Raw genomic sequence first — 20333 nt, forward strand, 5'->3', positions numbered from 1 at the left:
TGGGTCTTGCTTCTCTTGGCAATTTGCCTGAGTCAGTTTATCTTTAAGGCTCAATGCTCTGTCCATCTGTTACAGTGACATTCAGAGGAAGGGGAACTTTCTGCTAAGAAGAAAAGGTATTCTCTGGAACCTGCCATTCCCCAAAATTTTTTTACATTGCTTAGAAGTTATTGAATATTAACAGAATTTGTCAAAAGCAGCATATTCTTGAAGTTGACCCTTTGTTCATTGAAGGGTGAAAGGGTTCACTGGCAGTTTGGAGAGAAGTTGCTCTAAGCTTGATAGTGGGGATGTGGGACACGGTTCCTTGAAACACTAACCTTGTACAAGGTCCTTGCTGTGGAGCAGGGGTCTCTGAGCTGGTTTCAGTGAGCTTTATGAAAAGCAATGTGATATTTTGAGAAAAGCAGTTATCTTTCATCAGCTTGTTGAAGTGGCCTTCAATGTAGAAAATATAGAGAGTCACTAGCCCTTAATGTTTCCTGGAACAAGATTTCAGGGAATGAGGCATTTAGAAAAGCTGAGCGAATGAAAAACCTAAGGAAATAATTTCAAAGAAAAGCAAAACCACAGAATCTGTTTCAATACTGGTGTAACTGTGACTCCAGAGGACTAAAGGCACAGACTGACTTCACAGAGGCCTCCTGGGCAGAGGTTACCCACATGCCAAGGAAGCCTGAGATTGGAGTTAGTGCCGAGCCCTGGGCAGGATGCAGGAGCAGAGAGCTTTCATTTGGATACGGCCCATGATCCTCCATGAAGCCCCATCACCTGCAAGGGTGACTGTGCCAAGACAAGCCCTGGCTAGCAGGCACTGCAGGCACCCTCACCGAGCAGGGAGAGCACATTGTTCTGGAGCCTGGGAGACCCACTGCTTGCCAAGCAACTGCTGGGCTAGAGCCCAGGCTGTGCAGCCTCCATTGTAGAGGGAGGGTTTTTATGCATATCCACCCCTCACCCTGGAGTCCTGCACTTAATCTGCACTTTGGGCCTTACTTGGGGGTAAATAGCATCATTGTGAGCAGAAATGCCAGACAATGTTTTGTGTTGATAGAAACGTATTCAGAAAGCAATGCCCATTGTTCCCCCTGGCTAAATAATAATTCCTGTTTCCAGGCAGTTTGCTGATTAATCAGACAGGTGTCTTTCGTTCCACCAAGAAAAACAAAATCTGTCAGCAAGACGATTAAGAATGGATAGGCATATTTCAAAACAATTAAAATAGCATTTTTACAAGTCTGGTCCTTTAAACATTGAGTAGCTGCCTGCTGTCAGAGGCTTTCAGAAGCCACACACCACATCCAAGCATGTCATCCTGTTAATATGCAATACGTCTCTAAAGGTGCTTTTCAGGCATTCCTCCCTGAGTATGCCTGAAACCTCACAAAAGAATAAAAAATAGAGGCAGCCAAACCACCGTTGAGTCAGGAAACATAGCAGAGATTATATTCTGGTTAAAAATAGAATGACCTTCTCCACCATGAAGAGAAAATGAAATTCCTTTAGTCAAGGAGACAAAGGTCACCAGATCCAGATGATTCAACTTTTAAAAAGGCCCAGCTGCCTTTGGCCTTTGAGTTGGGGACCCCACATGTGGTGAGGAAATGAAGAATGCCAGTAGCGCCCTGGCCTTGTGTAGACGCACACCCGGCAGCAGTAGGCTCTGTGTGCCTTTGCACATGTGAGTTATGATGCAGCAATGCAGGAGAAGAATAGAGCAGCTGTCTGTTTCAGATGACAGGAATAGGCCACTGGACTCCATTCTTTCCCAGCTGCCGTCGGAATCCCACTTGTAGGAGGCTGTGGTGCGGTCTCACTGCACACGCGCAGGTTTCCTAAGTCTGGTGCCAAATGTTTTCTTAATAAGAACTAAGTTCAGTGCTTTTATAAGACAGCGCAGATACTGTTGGACTGCAGGGTCACAGGTGCCCTTTAATCCTCCACACCTGGTCCAGTGCCTAAGATGTGTTTTGTGAATAAATGAGTAAACGTTTCTTACATTTAATTGAAAGAAAAAGCTTGAAATGAAGTAAAAGGAGCTTTGACTCCAGAAATGTTGAAATGAAACAAAGGAGCTCAACTCTTGATGAATTGGTTACCTCTTTTATCTTTCAGAGTCAGAGCTGACAAATTTGGCAGGATTATACAGAGATGAACGATTGAAACAGAAAGCAGAGTCGCTGAAACTTGAAAACTGTGAGAAACTTTCCAAACTCATTGGCCTACGCAGAAGTGGCTGAGAGGATAATGGTCCTGTGCAGGGCTGGGGTTTTGCTACTTGTTCCTATTTATGTTCCTGATTCCATTTTATAATACAAAATTAGGTAATGGTGAACACTTTACTATTTGCTAAGTTCGTTGGTTGGGCAGAGTGGCAGGAGCATGGACACGAGAGCCAGACGTGTCCTCACAGAATCCTTCCTGGGAAGTGACTCCAGGTCCCAGGAGGAGTTCATCTAAAGTTAAATTAATGGCAAAGCATTGGATTCTGTTTCCCTGCTCCATGCCTACCCTGCCTCTGTGAATGGAGTTCAGGGCATCCCAGAGCAGATCCATGTTTTCTTCCTTCTTCCCTTCTTCAGTGAAGTCTTAAGACCCAGGCATTCCTAGGCTTAGCCAAAGCTTAATATTAGTTATTTACACTGTCTGCCAAGAATTATACCTCTCCCTTCATTAGAGTCATCATCTCTGCCAAGATTTAGCCTTTGGAACATGTTCTTGCCCAGCTTTCCATTTTCTAGGGGAATATGGAGAAATTTAAACTATTGTAGTCAGTAGTTTTCTATTATTCCAATCTCTGCTCAGTAGCATTAGCAAATTGCCTGATTTGAGTTTCCTTTATTTCCTTAACCCTCTCTCTTTTAGAGGGTCCAGAAATTAAAACTACTGAGCAGCATCCGGAGGCAGGGGCCAGGGTGAAGCTATAAAGCAAGACCGAGCCTCATCTCCTCCATGAAGCCTCCCTAGTCCATCATAGAACCCAGAGAATGTCCCTTCGGTCATTTCTCAGTGTCATCATTGGTGTCATCACACTTGGGCTGAGTTCCTATATCCCACAGAGGAAGATGGTCAGACCCAGGAGGAGGCATTGTCATTTCTCCAGGCTGTTTGCTCAAGCCTAGAGATACAGGGGACAGATCCTCTCTCCCTGGATATGGGGGTCTAGCACTGGCCCCAGTAGCCACTTTGTTTAACCCGGTATCCTATAGTTTGTGATTTGAGATGCTTTTTCCATTTATTGAGTGCCTACTATAAAAGCAGGGGCTCTCACACATATTTTCTTAAGCCTCCTCACAACTCTGAAGTAGATGTATTATCCCTGGTTCTATGAATGAGAACATTGGCCCAGAGAGGATGACACAGGTCATACAGCTGATAGTGGCAGAGTGAGACAGCAGGCTGAGTGTCAAGTAGAAAGTGGGAGAGAGCATCCTCATGTCTCAAGTGATTCTAGCCAGACTGGTAAAGCAGAACCTTTCCCGAGGATGCCTCTGTCCTCCCCCACCCCATGACACCTCGTCCTTTCTATGGCAATCCTGAATCCATTCAGGACGTCCCTGCTGCTCTTTAGGGAGCAGGACCCAGTCTAACATAAATTCTGTACACAAAATAAGAGGTCCATCACAGGCAGGGAACCCTCCCACTGGTGACAAGAAAGAATTCAGTCACTGCCTGGGCTGTGTGGTTCTGGGCCTTCCTGTAGAGCTGAGCTGCCTGGATTATCATGACTCTGAACTTGGAAGGATCATTAAGTGACTGTAGCCTACACTCCATGCTTCCTTCATATTGGAAGAAAAGTTTCTGTTAGAGAGTCGGCCGGGTGCAGTGGCTCATGCCTGTAATCCCAGCACTTTGGGAGGCTGTGGCAGGTGAATCACCTGAGGTCAGGGGTTCAAGACCAGCCTGGTCAACACGGTGAAACTCCATCTCTACTAATAATACAAAAATTAGCCAGGCGTGGTGGCATACACCTGTAGTCCCAGCTACTCATTCTCTGATGAGAATCGCTGCAACCTGCGAGGCGGAGATTACAGTTAGCTGAGATCACGCCACTGCACCCCAGCCTGGGCAACAGAGTGAGACTGTATCAAAAAAAGAAAAAAAAAAAAAAAAAAGAGAGAGAATCTACATTAGAACAGATTCCAAAGTAAAGTCTCTTCATCCCAATGCATGGCCATGATTTACACAGACGTGCCTAGCATGGCTCACCAACATCTGAACAGTTGTTCCCTACCATGCCTCTGCGGGCATTCCACAGGGTCAGGAGATGGGTTCACAGGTAAAGATTGGGGGCTTTAGTGGCTTGTAGGGGACAACTGCTCAGTTGTAGGGAGAGGGAGCATTTCTAGAAATAGCCAGATTTTGCTACCCAACTAAGTCTGTCCTCCTGGTTTTGGGGGCCCCTTCTTGATCCCCTCTGAGTGACTGAGGGAGGTTACATTGTAAAATGTGTCCATGAGCCAAACAGGCTTATGGAAAGTTCTTATATACACAAAAAAATCAAAGCTCTCCTCTCCCCATCCCTAACTTCTGCTAGAAAATTTGCCATAATGAAACTGACTTGACAGATTAAAAGACCCTGTCCTAGATGGCTGGGAATTGGATAGTCACACATTTTATGGACTTCATGGCAGTGATGAGTAATCTGTGATGATACTAAATAGAGGCAATAGTAACTAACTCCATTAAATGTCATGCTGATTGTCTGTTTTTATAGCACTCATGATACTGTTTTATTTATTACCAATAGACCACAACATTCACATCTGTTTTTCCTCAAGGGAACCATATTTGCTTTTGGTTGAAGGATTTATCTATTTGATACTATCCAGAATATTGTTAAACTATAATTTCCTGGGTTATATTTTAGATGGGTTGTCTGCATGGTGGTAAAATAAGCTTTTTCCTCTTGCCTACATCCTTTGGAAGATCTCCTGATCATACATAACTAGGTAGGGCTTATTCTTGCTGTTGGAGCTTGGCACCCAGCTCTAGACTGTTTCTTTGAGTATTACTGCAGATTGGAGACGTGTGTGATAGGAGCAGGGCTCAGAAATAGGGCTTGAGGCTCAAGCAGAAACTGAAGCTGTCATTCAAATGAAGGTGCTCTCTCTACTGCATGATCGACAGTGAGGAAAGGAGGATGAAAATCCTTCTCATCACTAAGAGCTTGAAGGAATCCACGTCCCCAGATTAGCAACCCTAGAGTTCATCTGCGCAAGCTAGGAGATGTGTAAGCTTCCTTGATCAGCACAGGCCTTACAGCACAGGAGCAGTGACCAGTAAGGAAATGCCACTGCTGTGCTTTCTGTTGGAAACTGTTGGAAAATACAGTGAACTGGCCGGGCACAGTGGCTTATGCCTGTAATCCCAACACTTTGAAAGGCTGAGGCAGGCAGATTGTTTGAGGTCAGGAGTTCAAGACCAGCCTGGCCAACATGGTGAAACCCCGTCTCTACTAAAAATGCAAAAATTAGCTGGGCATGGTAGCAGGTGTCTGTAATCCCAGCTCCTCGGGAAGCTGAGGCAGGAGAATCGCTTGAGCCTGGAGGCAGAGGTTGCAGTGAGCCGAGATTGCAGCAGTGCACTCCAGCCTGGGTGACAGAGTGAGACTGTTTCAGAAAAAAAAAGAAAATGCAGTGAACTTCAGATGCCACTGGAACATGGGTTCTAGCAGCCTGGTCAAGCTATGTGTCATTCTTTTTCTTCCTTATACTCAGGACGGGCTTTGTGAGGAGGCACTGTGCGGTTCCAGTGGCTTTCTGTTACAGCTGGCCACACCACACAAGCAAGTGCCTCATCTGCATGCAGTGCTCCTCACAGGAGCTTGCACTTCATTCCTATCTATTCTGCCCTCATTTAAGGTGTAAGCTTAGTGTCCTAATATATTTATTTCTGGAAAGGGCCAAGTTACAAAACATCTTTTTTTTTGAGGCTGCACTGTTGATATGGCATGCAGTGACCACCAAGAAAGTATATACTCATGTGTTAGATACTGATTACATCATTTACATCATGCTCAGTATTTGGAATTGAAGATGTGAATGTTCTGTGACCAGAGTAGGGATGACACAAATGGAATCAGCTCCTGGTGGACTAAGAATCTTGAAAAAATCTAGCCACCTCATCCACTATATCTGGATTAAGTGTATTTTAACAAAAACATTAAACAATTTTATATAAAAAGAATGGCTACTTTTCCTTGTTTCTTTTACCTTTGCCCATGGCGTCCTTGGGCACTGCGCATCGCCTGACTCCCTTGGAGCCACTTCCGACTAAAGAAGCTTTTGATGCCTGCTCCAGTCTTCCCTCACCCATCAGTGGGATTATTTGCATTTAGAATAGAAGATCGCATTGTTGGCATCAGTTCCACATTTTCTATCAGATAACAGCAGTTGCAGTACATCACAGCCAATATACAGATCAAAACTACACTTAGCATCAGAAATTCAGGTGTTATCCCAGTTCCTTGCTGGCTTTGTTCCTAGTGGCCCATATTTAGGAAAGTTTTGGTTTAAAAATATAGTAAATGATATTTACATGATCCTAACTGGTAATGATAGCTTTCATTTGAAAAAGAAAGTGAGATGAGATTCAATTCAGCAATGATTGAGAACTTAGTCTGAGCCAGATGGGCTGGGTTTTTGGGATGGGGGTCAGGGAACAGGTGAGGCCCAGCACCAAGACTCCTGGAGCTCATATCTAATGGGAAGCCCAGGCTTTCCACAGCGCTCCCCAGTGCAATGAATAGCTAAAGGGAAACCAAGGGGACCACAGACTCTATAACAAAGGGATTTAACCCAGTCTGAGGGGTCAGTGAAAGCAACTCCGAGGAAGAGAGATGTGAAATATAATCACCCTTCCTACAGAGATGAGTAGATTTTTATTTAGCGAAGGAGCATGGAAGCAAGACTTCCAGTGCTCCCATTTCCATCACTAGCACTTCCACCCATCCAAGTGCCAAAGTCAGCAACCCAAGCCAGGCACAGTTATGTGCACCTGCATCCCAGCTACCTCCGGAGGCTGAGGTGGGAGGATCACTTGAGGCCAGGAGCTTGAGACCAGCCTGAGTGATATAGCAAGACCCCATCCCTGACAATAAAATTAAAAAGTCAGCCGGGCGCAGTGGCACACTCCTGTAATCCCAGCACTTTGGGAGCCCAAGGAGGGTGGATCATCTGAGGTTGGGAGTTCGAGACCAGCCTGACCAACATGGAGAAACCCCATCTCTACTAAAAATACAAAAATTAGCCAGGCATGATGGCGGGTGCCTGTAATCCCAGCTACTCGGGAGGCTGAGGCAGAAGAATCACTTGAACCTGGGAGGCGGAGGTTGCAGTGAGCCAAGATTGCACTCTAACCTGGGTGACAGAGTAAGACTCCATCTCAAAAGAAATAACAATGATAAAAATAAAAAGTCAAAAACCACTGGGCATGGTGGCTCACGCCTGTAATCCCAGCACTTTGGGAGACTGAGGCAGGTGGATCACAAGGTCAGGAGATCGTGATCATCCTGGCTAACACGGTAAAACCCCATCTCTACTAAAAACACAAAAAATTAGCTGGGTGTGGTGGCAGGTGCCTGTAGTCCCAGCTACTCAGGAGGCTGAGGCAGGAGAATCTATTGAACCCGGGAGGCGGAGGTTGCAGTGAGCTATCGCTCCTCTGCACTCCAGCCTGGGCGACAGAGTAAGACTCCGTCTCAAAAAAAAAAAAAAAAAAAAGTCAAAAACCCAAGAAACTTTGTGTGATAGACTTAATTTGGCACCCCCTAATATTTATGCCTTTGTGTAGTCCCCTTTCTAATCGGGGCTGGCCTTTGATCTTTAACCAACAGAATGTGGCAAAACTGGCAGCTTCCATTTTTGTACTTGGAGGGAAGTCAGCTACCATGTAAATTCAACTACCTGAGACCACTACACTAACCAAAGGAGAAGCCATGCAGAAGAGAATCAAGCAACCAAGCTGACAGCAAGAACTGAGGACCCAAACATATACTTCAAGTTGAGCCATTTGTGTTACCCCAGATCACGCACAGAGCAGAAATGTGCTGCCCCACCAAGTCCTGCTCAGACTGCAGAATTGTGAGCAAATAATAAAACGATTGCAGTCATTTTATTGCAGGTGCAGTGGCTTATGCCTGTAATCCCAACACTTTAGGATGCTGAGGCAGGCAGATGGCTTGAGCACAGGAGTTCAAGACCAGCCTGGGCAACATAATAAAATCCTGTCTCTACCGAAAAATACAAAAATTAGCTGCATACCTACAGTCCCAGCTACTGGGGAGGTTAAGGTGGGAGGATTGCTTGAGGCCGGGAGGCGGAGGTTGCAGTGAGCTGGGATCGCGCCACTGCACTCCAGGCTGGGCGACAGTGTAAGACACTGTCTTTAAAAAAAAAAAAAAAAAAAAAAAAAAAAAAAAAAAAAAAAGGTTGCTGTTTGAAGTCATTGCATTTTATGGTGATTTTTAGCAATAGACAACCAAAACACTTTTCCTTGTCCCCATATCCCCTCTCTCTGTTAAGCTCCATCAATTTTACCTCCAGAATATCCTAAGCCTACTCTCATCTCTGACACTGACTCTCAAACTACCATCCACTTTCACTGCAGTAGCCTTCTCAGTTAAAGTTGTCTCTGTGCACTTACACAGCCCCACTCCAGTCTGTACCTCACTGCAACCAAAGAGATCTTTTCCAAGCATAAATTGGATCACGTCATCCTCTTGCTTAAAATATTTCAGTAGTTTTCTTTTGTCCCTAAAATAAAAATCGTCAAAGTCCTTAGCATGGCTTACCTTGCTTAGCAAGGCTCTGCCAAGTTCTTTGTCTCTACCCACTGCCCAAGCCCCCTCTTGCCCTCTAATCTTTTTCTTTTATGCCATGCTAGCCTTTAGTTACTACACTCTACAACCCCTTTTGCCCCAGGGACTTTGTGTACACTGTTTCCTCTTTCTGGTATCCCTACCTACTCACCTGCCCCTACCCTATTTGCTAAGTGCTTCCTAGTTACCTTAATAGGCTTCAGCTCAGACATCACTTCCTCACAGAAGCTTTCCCTGCCCCACCTGGCTAAGTTTCCTTTTAGATTTAGCTGGTTGTTTGATTATTGTCTGACCGTTCCCACTAGACTAAGTTCCTGACTGGTTTTACCTGAAATGAACCTTGAAGGGGCTGGTGTGCCATCTGTCACAAGGATTTGCTCCTTATAAGTGCAGCCCAAATTCTTTGACACTACTCCCATTGAAAGGTGATGGGGTCAGGGGGTGGAATCTGTGTCCCCTCCTCTGGAATCTGGACTCTGTGACTCCTTGACCAGTAGAATACAGCAAAAATGACACTATGCCAGGTATCAGGCCCAGGCCTTAAGAAACTGGCATCTTCCATTTTCTGTCACTTTGAATGCTTTCTCTTTAACCCAATCTCCATGCTATCAGAAAGTCCAGGCAGCCTATGGAGAGGAACCAAGACCCTTGGTCCTCAGCCCTAGCAGAGCTCCCAGCTGACAGCACCAACTTGCCAGTCACATGAGTGAGCCATGTTGGAAGTGGAACTTCTAACCCCGTGTTGAACCATCCCAGCTCACACTGCATGGAGCAGAGATAAGCTTTCGCCATTGAACCTTGCCAAATTCCAGATTCATGAACAAAATGATTTTTTTCAATGACTTAAAAAAAATTGGGGGAGTGGTTTATTATGCACCAATAGATAACCAGAACATCAGCCAAAATGGCAAGCCTCTGCAGAAAGGCAACCCTTCTCGGGCAGGATCACAGAGCTGTTTGTGATGTCATCCTGAGTCTCACTGAGCCCTGGTTGACCAGGAGCCCACAGTGCCTTTCAACATATAGAGGAGTCTGTGGCAGTGCCCAACCAGGGTGACCACCCCTCATGTCCATGCTAGGAAGCAGGTGCAGACCTGGATCCAGGGTTCTCTCTTGCTCATAACCTTCCACCCTGAGGTGGTTGCTGGAGCCTACTGCTCTCCAGGGTTTTGCCCCAAATATGCAGAGAGCAGCCTGTTTCAGCTGGTGAAGGTGGATGTTGGATACCAAGGGACATCAAGCAGTGCTTCATGAAAGACCCTAGGGAGGGAATGCAGTTCGTGGGGAAGGCTCAGGGATCACTGCCCCAGAGGAATGTGCAGCTTTGTGCAAGGTGATTCAGGTGAACATTCACATTTGGTACACCAACTTCTGAGAGGCGTCTGTGCTGAGGCACACAACCTACACAGTGCCCTCTAGGCACACTCTCCAGTACAGTAGCCAGTAGCCGCACATGGCCTTTATTTATTTATTTATGTATTTATTTATTGAGACGGAGTCTCGCTCTGTCCCCCTGGCTGGAGTGCAATGGTGCCATCTCCGCTCACTGCAAGCTCCGCCTCCCGGGATCGTGCCATTCTCTTGCCTCAGCCTCCTGAGTAGCTGGGACTACAGGCGCCCGCCACCGCGCCCAGCTAATTTTTTTTTTTTGTATTTTTAGTAGAGACGGGGTTTCACCGTGTTAGCCAGGATGGTCTCGATCTCCTGACCTTGTGATCCGCCCGCCTCAGCCTCCCAAAGTGCTGGGATTACAGGCGTGAGCCACCGCGCCCGTCCCACATGGCCATTTAAACTAAAAATTTTTTAAATGTTAAAGAGCCGTGATTAAGGTGATCTTGAGGGAAAAAAAAAATTTAAAGCAATATCTCAGCCACATGAGTTACATTTCAGCTGCTGAAGAGCCACATGTGGCTAGTGGCTACTGAACTGAATAGTACAGATGTAGAACATTTTCATCACTAGAAGTTTTATTGAACAGTATTGTTCTAGGCCCTTTAAGAGAGGTCAGCCGGGCACAGTGGCTTACGCCTGTAATCCCAGCATTTTGGGAGGCTGAGGTGGGTGGATCACCTGAGGTCAGGAGTTCGAGACCAGCCTGGCCAACATGGTGAAACCCCCGTCTCTACTAAAAATACAAAAATTACCTGGGTATGATGGCAGGTGCCTGTAATCCCAGCTACTGGGGAGGCTGAGGCAGGAGAATCGCTTGAACACGGGAGGCAGAGGTTGCAGTGAGTCAAGATTGCGCCACTGCACTCCAGCCTGGGGGACAGAGCAAGATTCCATCTCAAAAAAAAAAAAAAAAAAGAGAACATGGTGAAACCCCGTCTCTACTAAAAATACAAAAAATTAGCTGGGCGTGGTGGCGGGCGCCCGTAGTCCCAGCTACTCGGGAGGTTGAGGCAGGAGAACAGCATGAACCCGGGGGCACAGAGCTTGCAGTGAGCCCAGATCGCACCACTGCACTCCAGCCTGGGCATCAGAGCAAGACTCCATCTCAAAAAAAAAAAAAAAGAAAAAGAAAAAGAAAAAAGAGAGAGAGGTCAACAGAGATGGCTTTGTCTCCAAGTCCATGAAAATAAATGCAAGAAACAAAACAAGGGCTCCTGCTGAGAGAACCACAGGGATGGCCAAGTTTGTCAGGCCGCTAGGGAGTTTTGGGGAGAAGCTTGAATGACTTACCCTGAGCTTTCTGCCTCCTTTCATAGTCACTGGTAACTTTTTTTCCAAACTCCTTGTTAGTATAGTCATTTCCTACTTGGGGGTATCACATTCCATAACTTCCATCCATGACATGCAACAAAAATGCAGCACAACATCCTGGTTAAGAACATGAACTCCAAGCCCAGCGTGGTGGCTCATGCCTGTAATCCCAACACATTGGGAGGCCAAGGCAGGCGGATCACCTGAGGTCAGGAGTTCGAGACCAGCCTGGCCAACATGGCGAAACTCCGTCTCTACTAAAAATATGAAAATTAGCCGGGCGTGGTGACAGGCGCCTGTAATCCCAGCTACTTGGGAGGCTGAGGCGGGAGAATCGCTTGAACCCGGAAGGCAGAGGTTGCAGTGAGCCGAGATCATGTCCCTGCACTCCAGCCTGGGCGACAGAGCGAGACTTCATCTCAAAAAACAAACAAAAACATGGACGCTGGAACCAAACTGCCCATAGCAGAACTCTTGTTCCACAACTTACTAGAGTGACCTTGGGCAAGTTATTCATTCTCATTCTCATAGAGCCCGGGTAAAAAGGGGCTAATAGAAGTTCTATGAGGGTCACATGAAATAATATAAACATAATGGTGCCACGAAATAGTGAACACAATATATATTCGCTCTGATGTTCTCCAAACCTAATCTTATTTGGGTTTCCAAGAAAAAAAAAAAAAAAGCCTTCGAAAGAGACTTGGTGAGTGTGTGTAATCACCGTATCCTTCCCTGACTTCATTTTACTAAACTCTCCTCCTTCAAGCCCTCTTCAGTCCTCCTAATCTCTTCAGGGCCCTCCTCCTGGGGTGGTGGCACACGGCTCTAGTGCAGCTGCCCAGAGCCTGGCATCGGAGTATGAAGACTTTGATCTCAGGTGAAGCCATTCTCGTTTTTTATCTTCTTCTATCTTCCGTGCTTAGGCCCACCAAGTACTAAGTGTGTTCCAGGAGGCTGGAATATTATACAATGGAGGAAATTTGGAGACTAGGATAAAGATTTGGAGAAAGATGCATGAGAAGCTAAAGATGCAGGAGTTGCCTATGCCGGCTCTTGCTTCGTGGTCATGCAGCTTAACAGGCCCTGGATGAAGGCCGAGGGCTGGTGTTCTGAGTGTTGCCTGCTCGCAGTCAAGGAAAGTACAAGCCAGGCCCTGCCGGCTTCTCAGGACCGCGTAAGAAACAGAAGATGTAATAAAATCGCAATTTCCTATAAAATTAAATGCCTTAAGGGTTGTTAGCAGTTTCCCCGCCCCAGGCGGCTCCTTTAAGAGGCGGCTCCTCGCCCCGCTAACAGAGGAAGTCCCCGCACCCCGTTGCTAGGGTGCTCTGTGGCGTCGCATTCTCATTGGTGGGCGACGGCGGGGAGCACCCCCGAGGCAGCCATTTCCAACTAGCTGGCGGGGGCGAAAGATGGCGACGCCCCTCGGGTGGTCGAAGGCGGGGTCAGGATCTGTGTGTCTCGCCTTCGATCAACTGCGGGACGTGATTGAGTCTCAGGAGGAACTGATCCACCAGCTGAGGAATGTGGTATGCAGCTAGAGGAGCTTGGGGAGAGGCGGGGCCGGATGCCTCACTGATGGGGGCGGGGCCAGAACCTGTTCCGATGCCGGGCCGTGGCTAGAACGCATGGCCCATGGCGTAATCAGGAGGAAGCTGGGCTCGGTCGGTAGGGGTAGAGCCAAAAAGAGGCGGGCTTTCCTGAACCAGGGAATTTTAACTAATATCAAGCCATATTCTCCCTTCCGTTTGCCTGGTTGCTGCAAGAGCTGGTAGAGTCCCTGAGCCTCAGTTTCCCCATTTTCAGTGAAGATGACGTCACTGAGTTCCCATGGCCCTCGTGTGCAGGCAGAGAAACTGTCATCCCTTCTATTATGGACACCCTTCCGCAGAGTCAAAGGCAGTGCCATGATGAATGCAGTAAGCGCAGATTTGGCCCTTGCCAGGGCTAACTTAGGGGCCTCCAAGAACTTTACATGCCTTAGCTTTTGCCTTCTCAATCAAACCCCAGCTAATGGGTGCAAAGCATTGCAGTCACAGATTACCTGGGTAGGCATGATAGAATCCTGGCCAGCTGGAGTTCATGGTTTTTCTGGTTTTGTTTTTCTGTCTTGGTAAGAAGGTTGAATGTATCTCCATCTCAGAAATAAAACTGGCTTCACATCTATTTCTCATTCTAAGTTGTTCTTAGACAATGTCTTCCCTTCTGGGAAGTAGAATATGGGGGAAAGGGGAGAGAGACATGTCCTATTAGCTACCCTAATGCTCTAATTCAACAAAATGTATGGAGCTCTAGGCACTGAATTGCCTTTGATTCCCTGAAGGTACCCAGGTCTTCCTCTTGGCAGCTGACCTTGGCATGGGTGTCCCCACCATCCAGAATGCTTTTCTGTCTATCCCTTTTCTGGCCCACCCTATATAGCAGTCAGATCTCAGGTCTAATGTCCCCTTCTCCGGAAGCGATTCTGACCCTTCCCCAAGCTGTGTTGGTGCCTCCTCTGGGCCCCAGATCCCCTTATGTCTCCCCATCAAGGCACACAACATGTTAGAAGTGCTAGCTGTGGACTGCCTCCTCCATTAGACTGGCTGCTCCTTGAGGGCAGCACTTATTGCTGAGTCTCAGTTTATCTGTGGAACTGAGTTCTCCCTTCCCAGGGCCTCAGTCTCATCCTACCTTGAGCATTATCCTGTTATCCGCTTTTGGTCCTGGTCCCTAGAGGGCGCCCCTTCTACTCCAGCCCCAGGCCCTCCCTCAGCCAGGCTCTGTTGCAGATGGTTCTCCAGGACGAAAATTTTGTCAGTAAAGAAGAGTTCCAGGCAGTGGAGAAGAAGCTGGTGGTAAGTAATAGCCTCTGCAGTCTCCTAATCTTCCCCCTTTTCCCAGGACCCCTGTGGTTAGGCAGGCTCATTAAGTATTAGCCTCTGATGATGGGTGCGGTGGCTCACAACTGTAATCCCAGCCCTTTGGGAGGCCAAGGTGGCAAATCACTTGAGATCAGGAGTTTGAGACCAGCCTGGCCAACATAGTGAAACCCTGTCTCTACTAAAAATACCAAAAAAAAAAAAAAAAATTAGCCAAGCATGTGTGGTGGCAGGCACCTGTAATCCCAGCTACTTGGGAGGCTGGGACAGGAGAATTGCTTGAACCCAGGAGGCGGAGGTTGCACTGAGCTGAGATCATGCCACTGCACTCCAGCCTGCACAACAGAGTGAGACTCTGTCTAAAAAAAAAAGTAAAAAGAAAGGTCGGCCTCTGAGAACCTCTAGCCCTAGTAGCAAGGTGGCCAGAATCTCCCTGTGCCCTGGTGTCTATGTGTCTGTCTGAGAAGTGGGGCTGGTTAAGGGAGTCTAGGAGACCCAAGGCGGCCCAGGGTAATGAAGTGACTGCTGCCGCCCCTGCAGGAAGAGAAAGCTGCCCATGCCAAGACCAAGGTCCTCCTGGCCAAGGAAGAGGAGAAGTTACAGTTTGCCCTCGGAGAGGTAGAGGTGCTGTCCAAACAGCTAGAGAAAGAGAAGCTGGCCTTTGAAAAAGCGTGAGTGGGCCTCAGTAGGGCGTGTGGGTTTTGGGGGACGCATCTGCTTGCTAGCCTGCCCACCCTCCCATCTTCCCCACCCAGGCTCTCCAGTGTCAAAAGCAAAGTCCTACAGGAGTCCAGCAAGAAGGACCAGCTCATCACCAAATGCAATGGTAGGCGGGAGGCCCGTGCTCTCCACCACGGTTATATAAACGGGCTCTTTCCTAACCACCCAGTGCCTGTGTCAAAGGCAGGGTTTCACTCTAACACCTGTCCCCAGCTGAGGATACAGGCAGGCCCAGGTGGGCCACACCTTCGAAAAGGCCTTAAGGGACCAGGCAGGCCACGGAAATGAGTGAAGCAGTCGGTGTACTATATTCTTCACCGCCATAAAGGAATGGGCTTGCTCCCATTTTTCCTGAAACATACAACCTTCTTAGTCCACCTTTTGTTTTCCCACTTTTGATGGGTTACTCCTAACTCTGATACAAGAGGAACACAGGGCAAGCACTGTCCTATTTGGGACTTGATCCTTAGTCTCAGGGTCAGGACTCAATAGGGAAGGGTGCACATGGTGACAGGGGGATAGGACTGCCAGATCTTTAAAATGGAAATTAATAATTATTTATATTTTTCTAAGACTGGGGATCACTATGCTGCCCAGGCTGGTCTCAAATGCCTGGGCTCAAGTGATTCACCCACCTCAGCCTCCCAAGTAGCTGGGACTACAGGTGTGAGCCACCATGCCCAGTGAAACCAAGTTGTTTTGTTTTGTTTTGTTTTGTTTTATTGAGATGGAGTCTTGCTCTGTTGCCTAGGTTGGAGTGCAGTGGCACACGGCTCACTGCAAACTCCGTCTCCCAGGTTCAAGTGATTCTTCTGCCACAGCCTCCCGAGTAGCTGGGATTACAGGTGTGCACCACCACGCCTGGCTACTTTTTGTATTTTTGGTAGAGATGGGGTTTCACCATGTTGGTCAAGCTAGTCTCGAACTCCCCACCTCAGCCTCCCAAAGTGTTGGGATTACAGGCATGAGCCGCTGCACCCAGCCAAAACCAAGTTTTAATGGAAGCTTTTCTGACTTTTTAGTGTTGGCAGTTGATTTTGAAATTTTAAAACTATTGTGTAGGCCAAGTAAAATATCTGTGGGCTGCCAGTTTTCAACTCTGCTCTGTGCAGATGCCTGTGGGCCACTTGTTTGGCTCAGTTGGTGCCATAAGTTGTGGGGCACCTTTAGAGTCAGCTACACCGTGTCCTTACACCTCAGGAGCCCCGTTTATTTCTTAGAATGCTAAACTCCCCTTACCCAGTTTAAGTATGGGCTGGGCGCAGTGGCTCATGCCTGTAATCCCAACGCTTTGGGAGGCCAAGGCAGGCGGATCACATGAGGTCAGAAGTTCAAGACCAGCCTGGCCAACATGGTGAAACCCCATCTCCACTAAAAATACTAAAAATTCCCTGGGCATAGTGGCGGGAGCTTGTAATCCCAGCTACTTAGGAGGCTGAGACAGGAGAATTGCTTGAACCTGGGAGGCAGAGGTTGCAGCGAGCTGAGATTGTGCCATTGCACTCCAGCCTGGGCAACAAGAGTAAAACTCCATCTCAAAAAAAAAAAAAAAAAAAAAAATGTAGGTATGAATTCCAGGCACAACATCTGCTTTGTTCACTGCAGCAGATCTCCAGTAGGCCAGAGCCCAAGCGCAAGAGGTTCAAGGTCCTTCCTGGTGAGGCTCCCACATGGAGCCTTGAGTACCCTGCCTTTCACCAATTCAGCCTTCTCTCTCCCCTGGTGAGTGCTCTCACTGGGAAGATGCCAGCAGGCTGACATCTTGATCTGGCCAGGCAGGCTGACAAGTCTCATAGTAATTTGGTCACTGGCTTATGCCAGGGCAGGGCCCAACAGGCAGTCACTGCCCCCATGCTCAAGGCCATTGGTCCCCTCAGTCTTGTCCTCTCCCTGGGCATCCCCTTACTTCCCAAAAAAGAACCTGGGGTTCTTTCCTGGTGGGGCCAGAGACATCCTTCCCCTAGGTAATTTCCTTCCAACAGAGATCAGTCAAGCCCACGGGGCTTTGGATCTGCTTGTTGGTAGGTGTGTATGTCATGGGGACAGGTCCTGGATGCCTCCCCCAAAATATTCTAAACCCCTCCAGTGGGACACAAGCCCTCTTGAGCCAGTCTGGTGATGTGAACCTCACCCTGGCCAGTGCCTCCCACCGCATCCCTACAAACTCCCCTTGTGTGGTTCAGTTTGGTTTTTACACTTACATAGTTCTTCACTCTCAAAGGGATTTTCTAACCATTCTCTCATCATCGGGAGCCACAGGCTTTTATTTTCAAAGAGTCACACAAATTTCTAATTATTTTTCCCAAACGAACTTCACAAGTAATTAATCCCACTTAGCTGGACGCCTGGGAAGGAGGTTCAACAGTCCTCATCCCATGACCTGGTGAACTCATGTCTTCATTCTCTCCCTCCACCTGTCTCTCCTCTTTTCCATGCTGCGCCTTCACTTTTTACCAGGTCTTCTCTTTTGAAATCTTAAATGCTTAGACATTTCTGTATTTTCAGAGTTTGTGTTCTAGTTAATTAATCCTTGTCCAACCTTTTTTTTTTTTTTTGAGACGGAGTCTCTCTCTGTCGCGCAGGCTGGAGTGTAGTGGCGAGATCTCGGCTCACTGCAAGCTTCGCCTCCCAGGTTCATGCCATTCTCCTGCCTCAGCCTCCCGAGTGGCTGGGACTACAGGTGCCCGCTACCACGTCCGGCTAATTTTTTGTATTTTTAGTAGGAACAGGGTTTCACCGTGTTAGCCAGGATGGTCTCGATCTCCTGACCTCATGATCTGCCCATGTTGGCCTTCCAAAGTGCTGGGCTTACAGGCGTGAGCCACCGTGCCCAGCCTGTTTTTTTTTTGAAGCAGAGTCTGGGTCTGTTACCCAGGCTGAAGTGCAATGGCACGTTCTTGGCTCACTGCGACCTCCGTCTCTTTTGGGTTCAAGTAATTCTGCCTTAACCTCCAAAGTAGCTGGGATTACAGGCATGTGCCACCACACCCGGCTAATTTTTGTATTTTTATTAGAGACAGGGTTTCACCATGTTGGCCAGGGTGGTCTTAAACTCCTGACCTCAGGTGATCCATCCGCCTTGGCCTCCCAGAGTGCTGGAATTACAGGCGTGAGCTACTGTGCCTGGCCCCTTGTCCAACCTTTAAAGACAGTAGGATTTTCTTTCTGTGGGAATCAGAATTTTCCAGGGTGCCATGTGGGGCAGTTATGTAAATGAAGCACCCCAGATCCCTATAGTCTCCTTGGATTTTGATCCAACACAGAAAAATTATCATTTATTTATTTATTTATTTATTTATTTATTTATTTATTTTTTAGAGACAGGGTCTTGCTCTGTCACCCAGGCTGGAGTGCAGGGGCACAGTCATACCTCATTGCAGCCCCCAGCTCCTGAGCTCAAGTGATCCTCTTGCCTCAGCAAGTAGCCAGGACTACAGGCGCGTTCCACCACCATGCCCAGCTAGTTTTTTTTTTTTTTTTTTAGTTTTGTAGAGGCGAGGTCTCACTATGTTGCCCAGACTGGTCTCTTACTTCTGGGCTCAAGCCTCAGAAAGTCATCTTTGCCCAAATGTACGATTAATTTGGGGGTAGGCTTTGCCACCACTATCTCACTGGTTCTTCCCTATACCACTGTGGGATAGGGCTGTCTCTTTCCCCATCTTTGAAATGAGGAAAAGGTCTGAAAATCCAGGCAACTCCATCTTCTCCCATGAACCCTGAAGCCCTAGCACAAGGCTGGGCATCCAGCCAGCCCCTGGGAAGTTTGGTTGGACTGGATGATTGAACTAGGTCATGTTTCTAAGTCCTAACCCCCCAGGAACATCCCATTCATTCGGTCTGCAAATATACTTTTTGTATACCTACTATGTGCCAGGTACTGTTTTAGGCATTAGGGATAAAGGCGTGAATAAAACAAAGATCCTTGTCCTTGTGGACCTTACATCCTAGTAGCAGAGAAGACAGATGAATAAAGTATATGGTATGTTAGGTAAAAGTGTTAAGAAAAATAAAGCAGGATGTCGGACATGGTGGCTCACTCCTGTAATCCCAGCATTTTGGGAGGCCGAGGTGGGTGGATCACCTGAGGTCACGAGTTCGAGACCAGCCTGGCCAACATGGTGAAACCCCATCTCTACTAAAAATACAAAAATTAGCCAGGTGTGGTGGCAGGTGCCTGTAATCCCACCCAGCTATTCGGGAGGCTGAGGCAGGAGAATTGCTTGAACTCGGGAGGAGGAGGTTGCAGTGAGCCAAGATCATGCCACTGCACTCCAGCCTAGCAACAGAGCAAGACTCAGTCTCAAAAAAAAAAAAAAAAAAAGAAAAGAAAAGAAAAAGAAAAAGAAAGCAGAAAGCAGGAAGAGGGAGTAGGAAGTACTGGGAAATGTAATTTTTAGATGAGGGAGAGTTTCTCCAAGGAGGCAACATCTGTAAAGACCTGCTGGAGTTGAGGGCAGGTGCCATTCATCTTCCGGCCTTTGGGCAGGACTGCCCACCTCTCTCCAAGGACCTTCTCCTGCCCTCATGTGGGTCCTCTGGTCCAGAATAGACTTGTGAAGTCATTGACAACAATCCTCAAACACTGCACTCCCCCAAGACTGCATAATAAAACTCATTCATACTAAGGTATTAGCAGTTCTTCATGGAGAACTCCTGGGTGGGCAGCCAAGCTCTGAAAAGCCCCATGAGGGAATGCCTTATCTCAGGAAGGAGCCCTGGGATGGGAACCACCCCTCCTCCCTGCCTCTCTCCCCCACAGAGATTGAGTCTCACATTATAAAGCAAGAAGATATACTTAATGGCAAAGAGAATGAGATTAAAGAGTTGCAGCAAGTTATCAGCCAGCAGAAACAGATCTTCAGGTGAGGGGTCTGGGCCTGGCTGGGGGTGTTGATGACACTGGGGAGCCAGACCTCTGGCCCCTACATACCCTGGGCTGTCCACAGTCCACCACCAGCTGGCTCCATTGCAGGAATCACATGTCTGACTTCCGGATCCAGAAGCAGCAGGAGAGCTACATGGCCCAGGTGCTGGACCAGAAGCATAAGAAAGCCTCAGGGACGCGTCAGGCCCACAGCCACCAGCATCCCAGGGAAAAATAAAATGGCCGCCACTTTCCTGTTCTCTGGCTGTAATCCCCAGCCTCTGCCTTCTCTGCTCTAGGAGTCCCCAGCCTCTAGGCCCTGCTACTTCCCTCCCTTTTGGGTAGTGGTGAGGGTCCACAAGGT

At 47.7% G+C, this 20333-nt stretch overlaps 2 protein-coding genes across 3 annotated transcripts in view; both read left to right on the forward strand.

The window, feature by feature from the left end:
• The window catches only part of DNAJC18 (DnaJ heat shock protein family (Hsp40) member C18), a 31120-nt gene extending 24939 nt beyond the window's left edge, over positions 1-6181 (forward strand). Inside the window, exon 8 of the mRNA XM_008014631.3 lies at positions 2116-6181. Coding sequence (XP_008012822.3) covers positions 2116-2240 — 125 coding nt within the window. The 3' untranslated portion in view covers positions 2241-6181. The remainder of the gene's footprint in view (positions 1-2115) is intronic.
• Positions 6182-12878: 6697 nt separating this feature from the next.
• Positions 12879-20269, forward strand: SPATA24 (spermatogenesis associated 24). Of its 2 annotated transcripts, XM_008014626.3 has the most exons (6): positions 12881-13053; positions 14296-14361; positions 14926-15056; positions 15141-15211; positions 19865-19967; positions 20078-20269. In XM_008014626.3, the coding sequence occupies exons 1-6, from the start codon at positions 12937-12939 to the stop codon at positions 20205-20207; spliced, it is 618 nt and encodes a 205-aa protein (XP_008012817.1). In that variant the 5' UTR covers positions 12881-12936; the 3' UTR covers positions 20208-20269. The 2 variants fall into 2 exon arrangements, with proteins under 2 accessions (XP_072866753.1, XP_008012817.1); XM_073010652.1 differs by lacking the exon at positions 19865-19967 and having other exon boundaries at positions 12879-13053.
• The last annotated feature ends 64 nt before the right edge of the window (positions 20270-20333 follow it).

This window comes from Chlorocebus sabaeus, chromosome 23, assembly GCF_047675955.1.
Source record: "Chlorocebus sabaeus isolate Y175 chromosome 23, mChlSab1.0.hap1, whole genome shotgun sequence".
In the NCBI taxonomy this organism is placed as follows: Eukaryota; Metazoa; Chordata; class Mammalia; order Primates; family Cercopithecidae; genus Chlorocebus; species Chlorocebus sabaeus.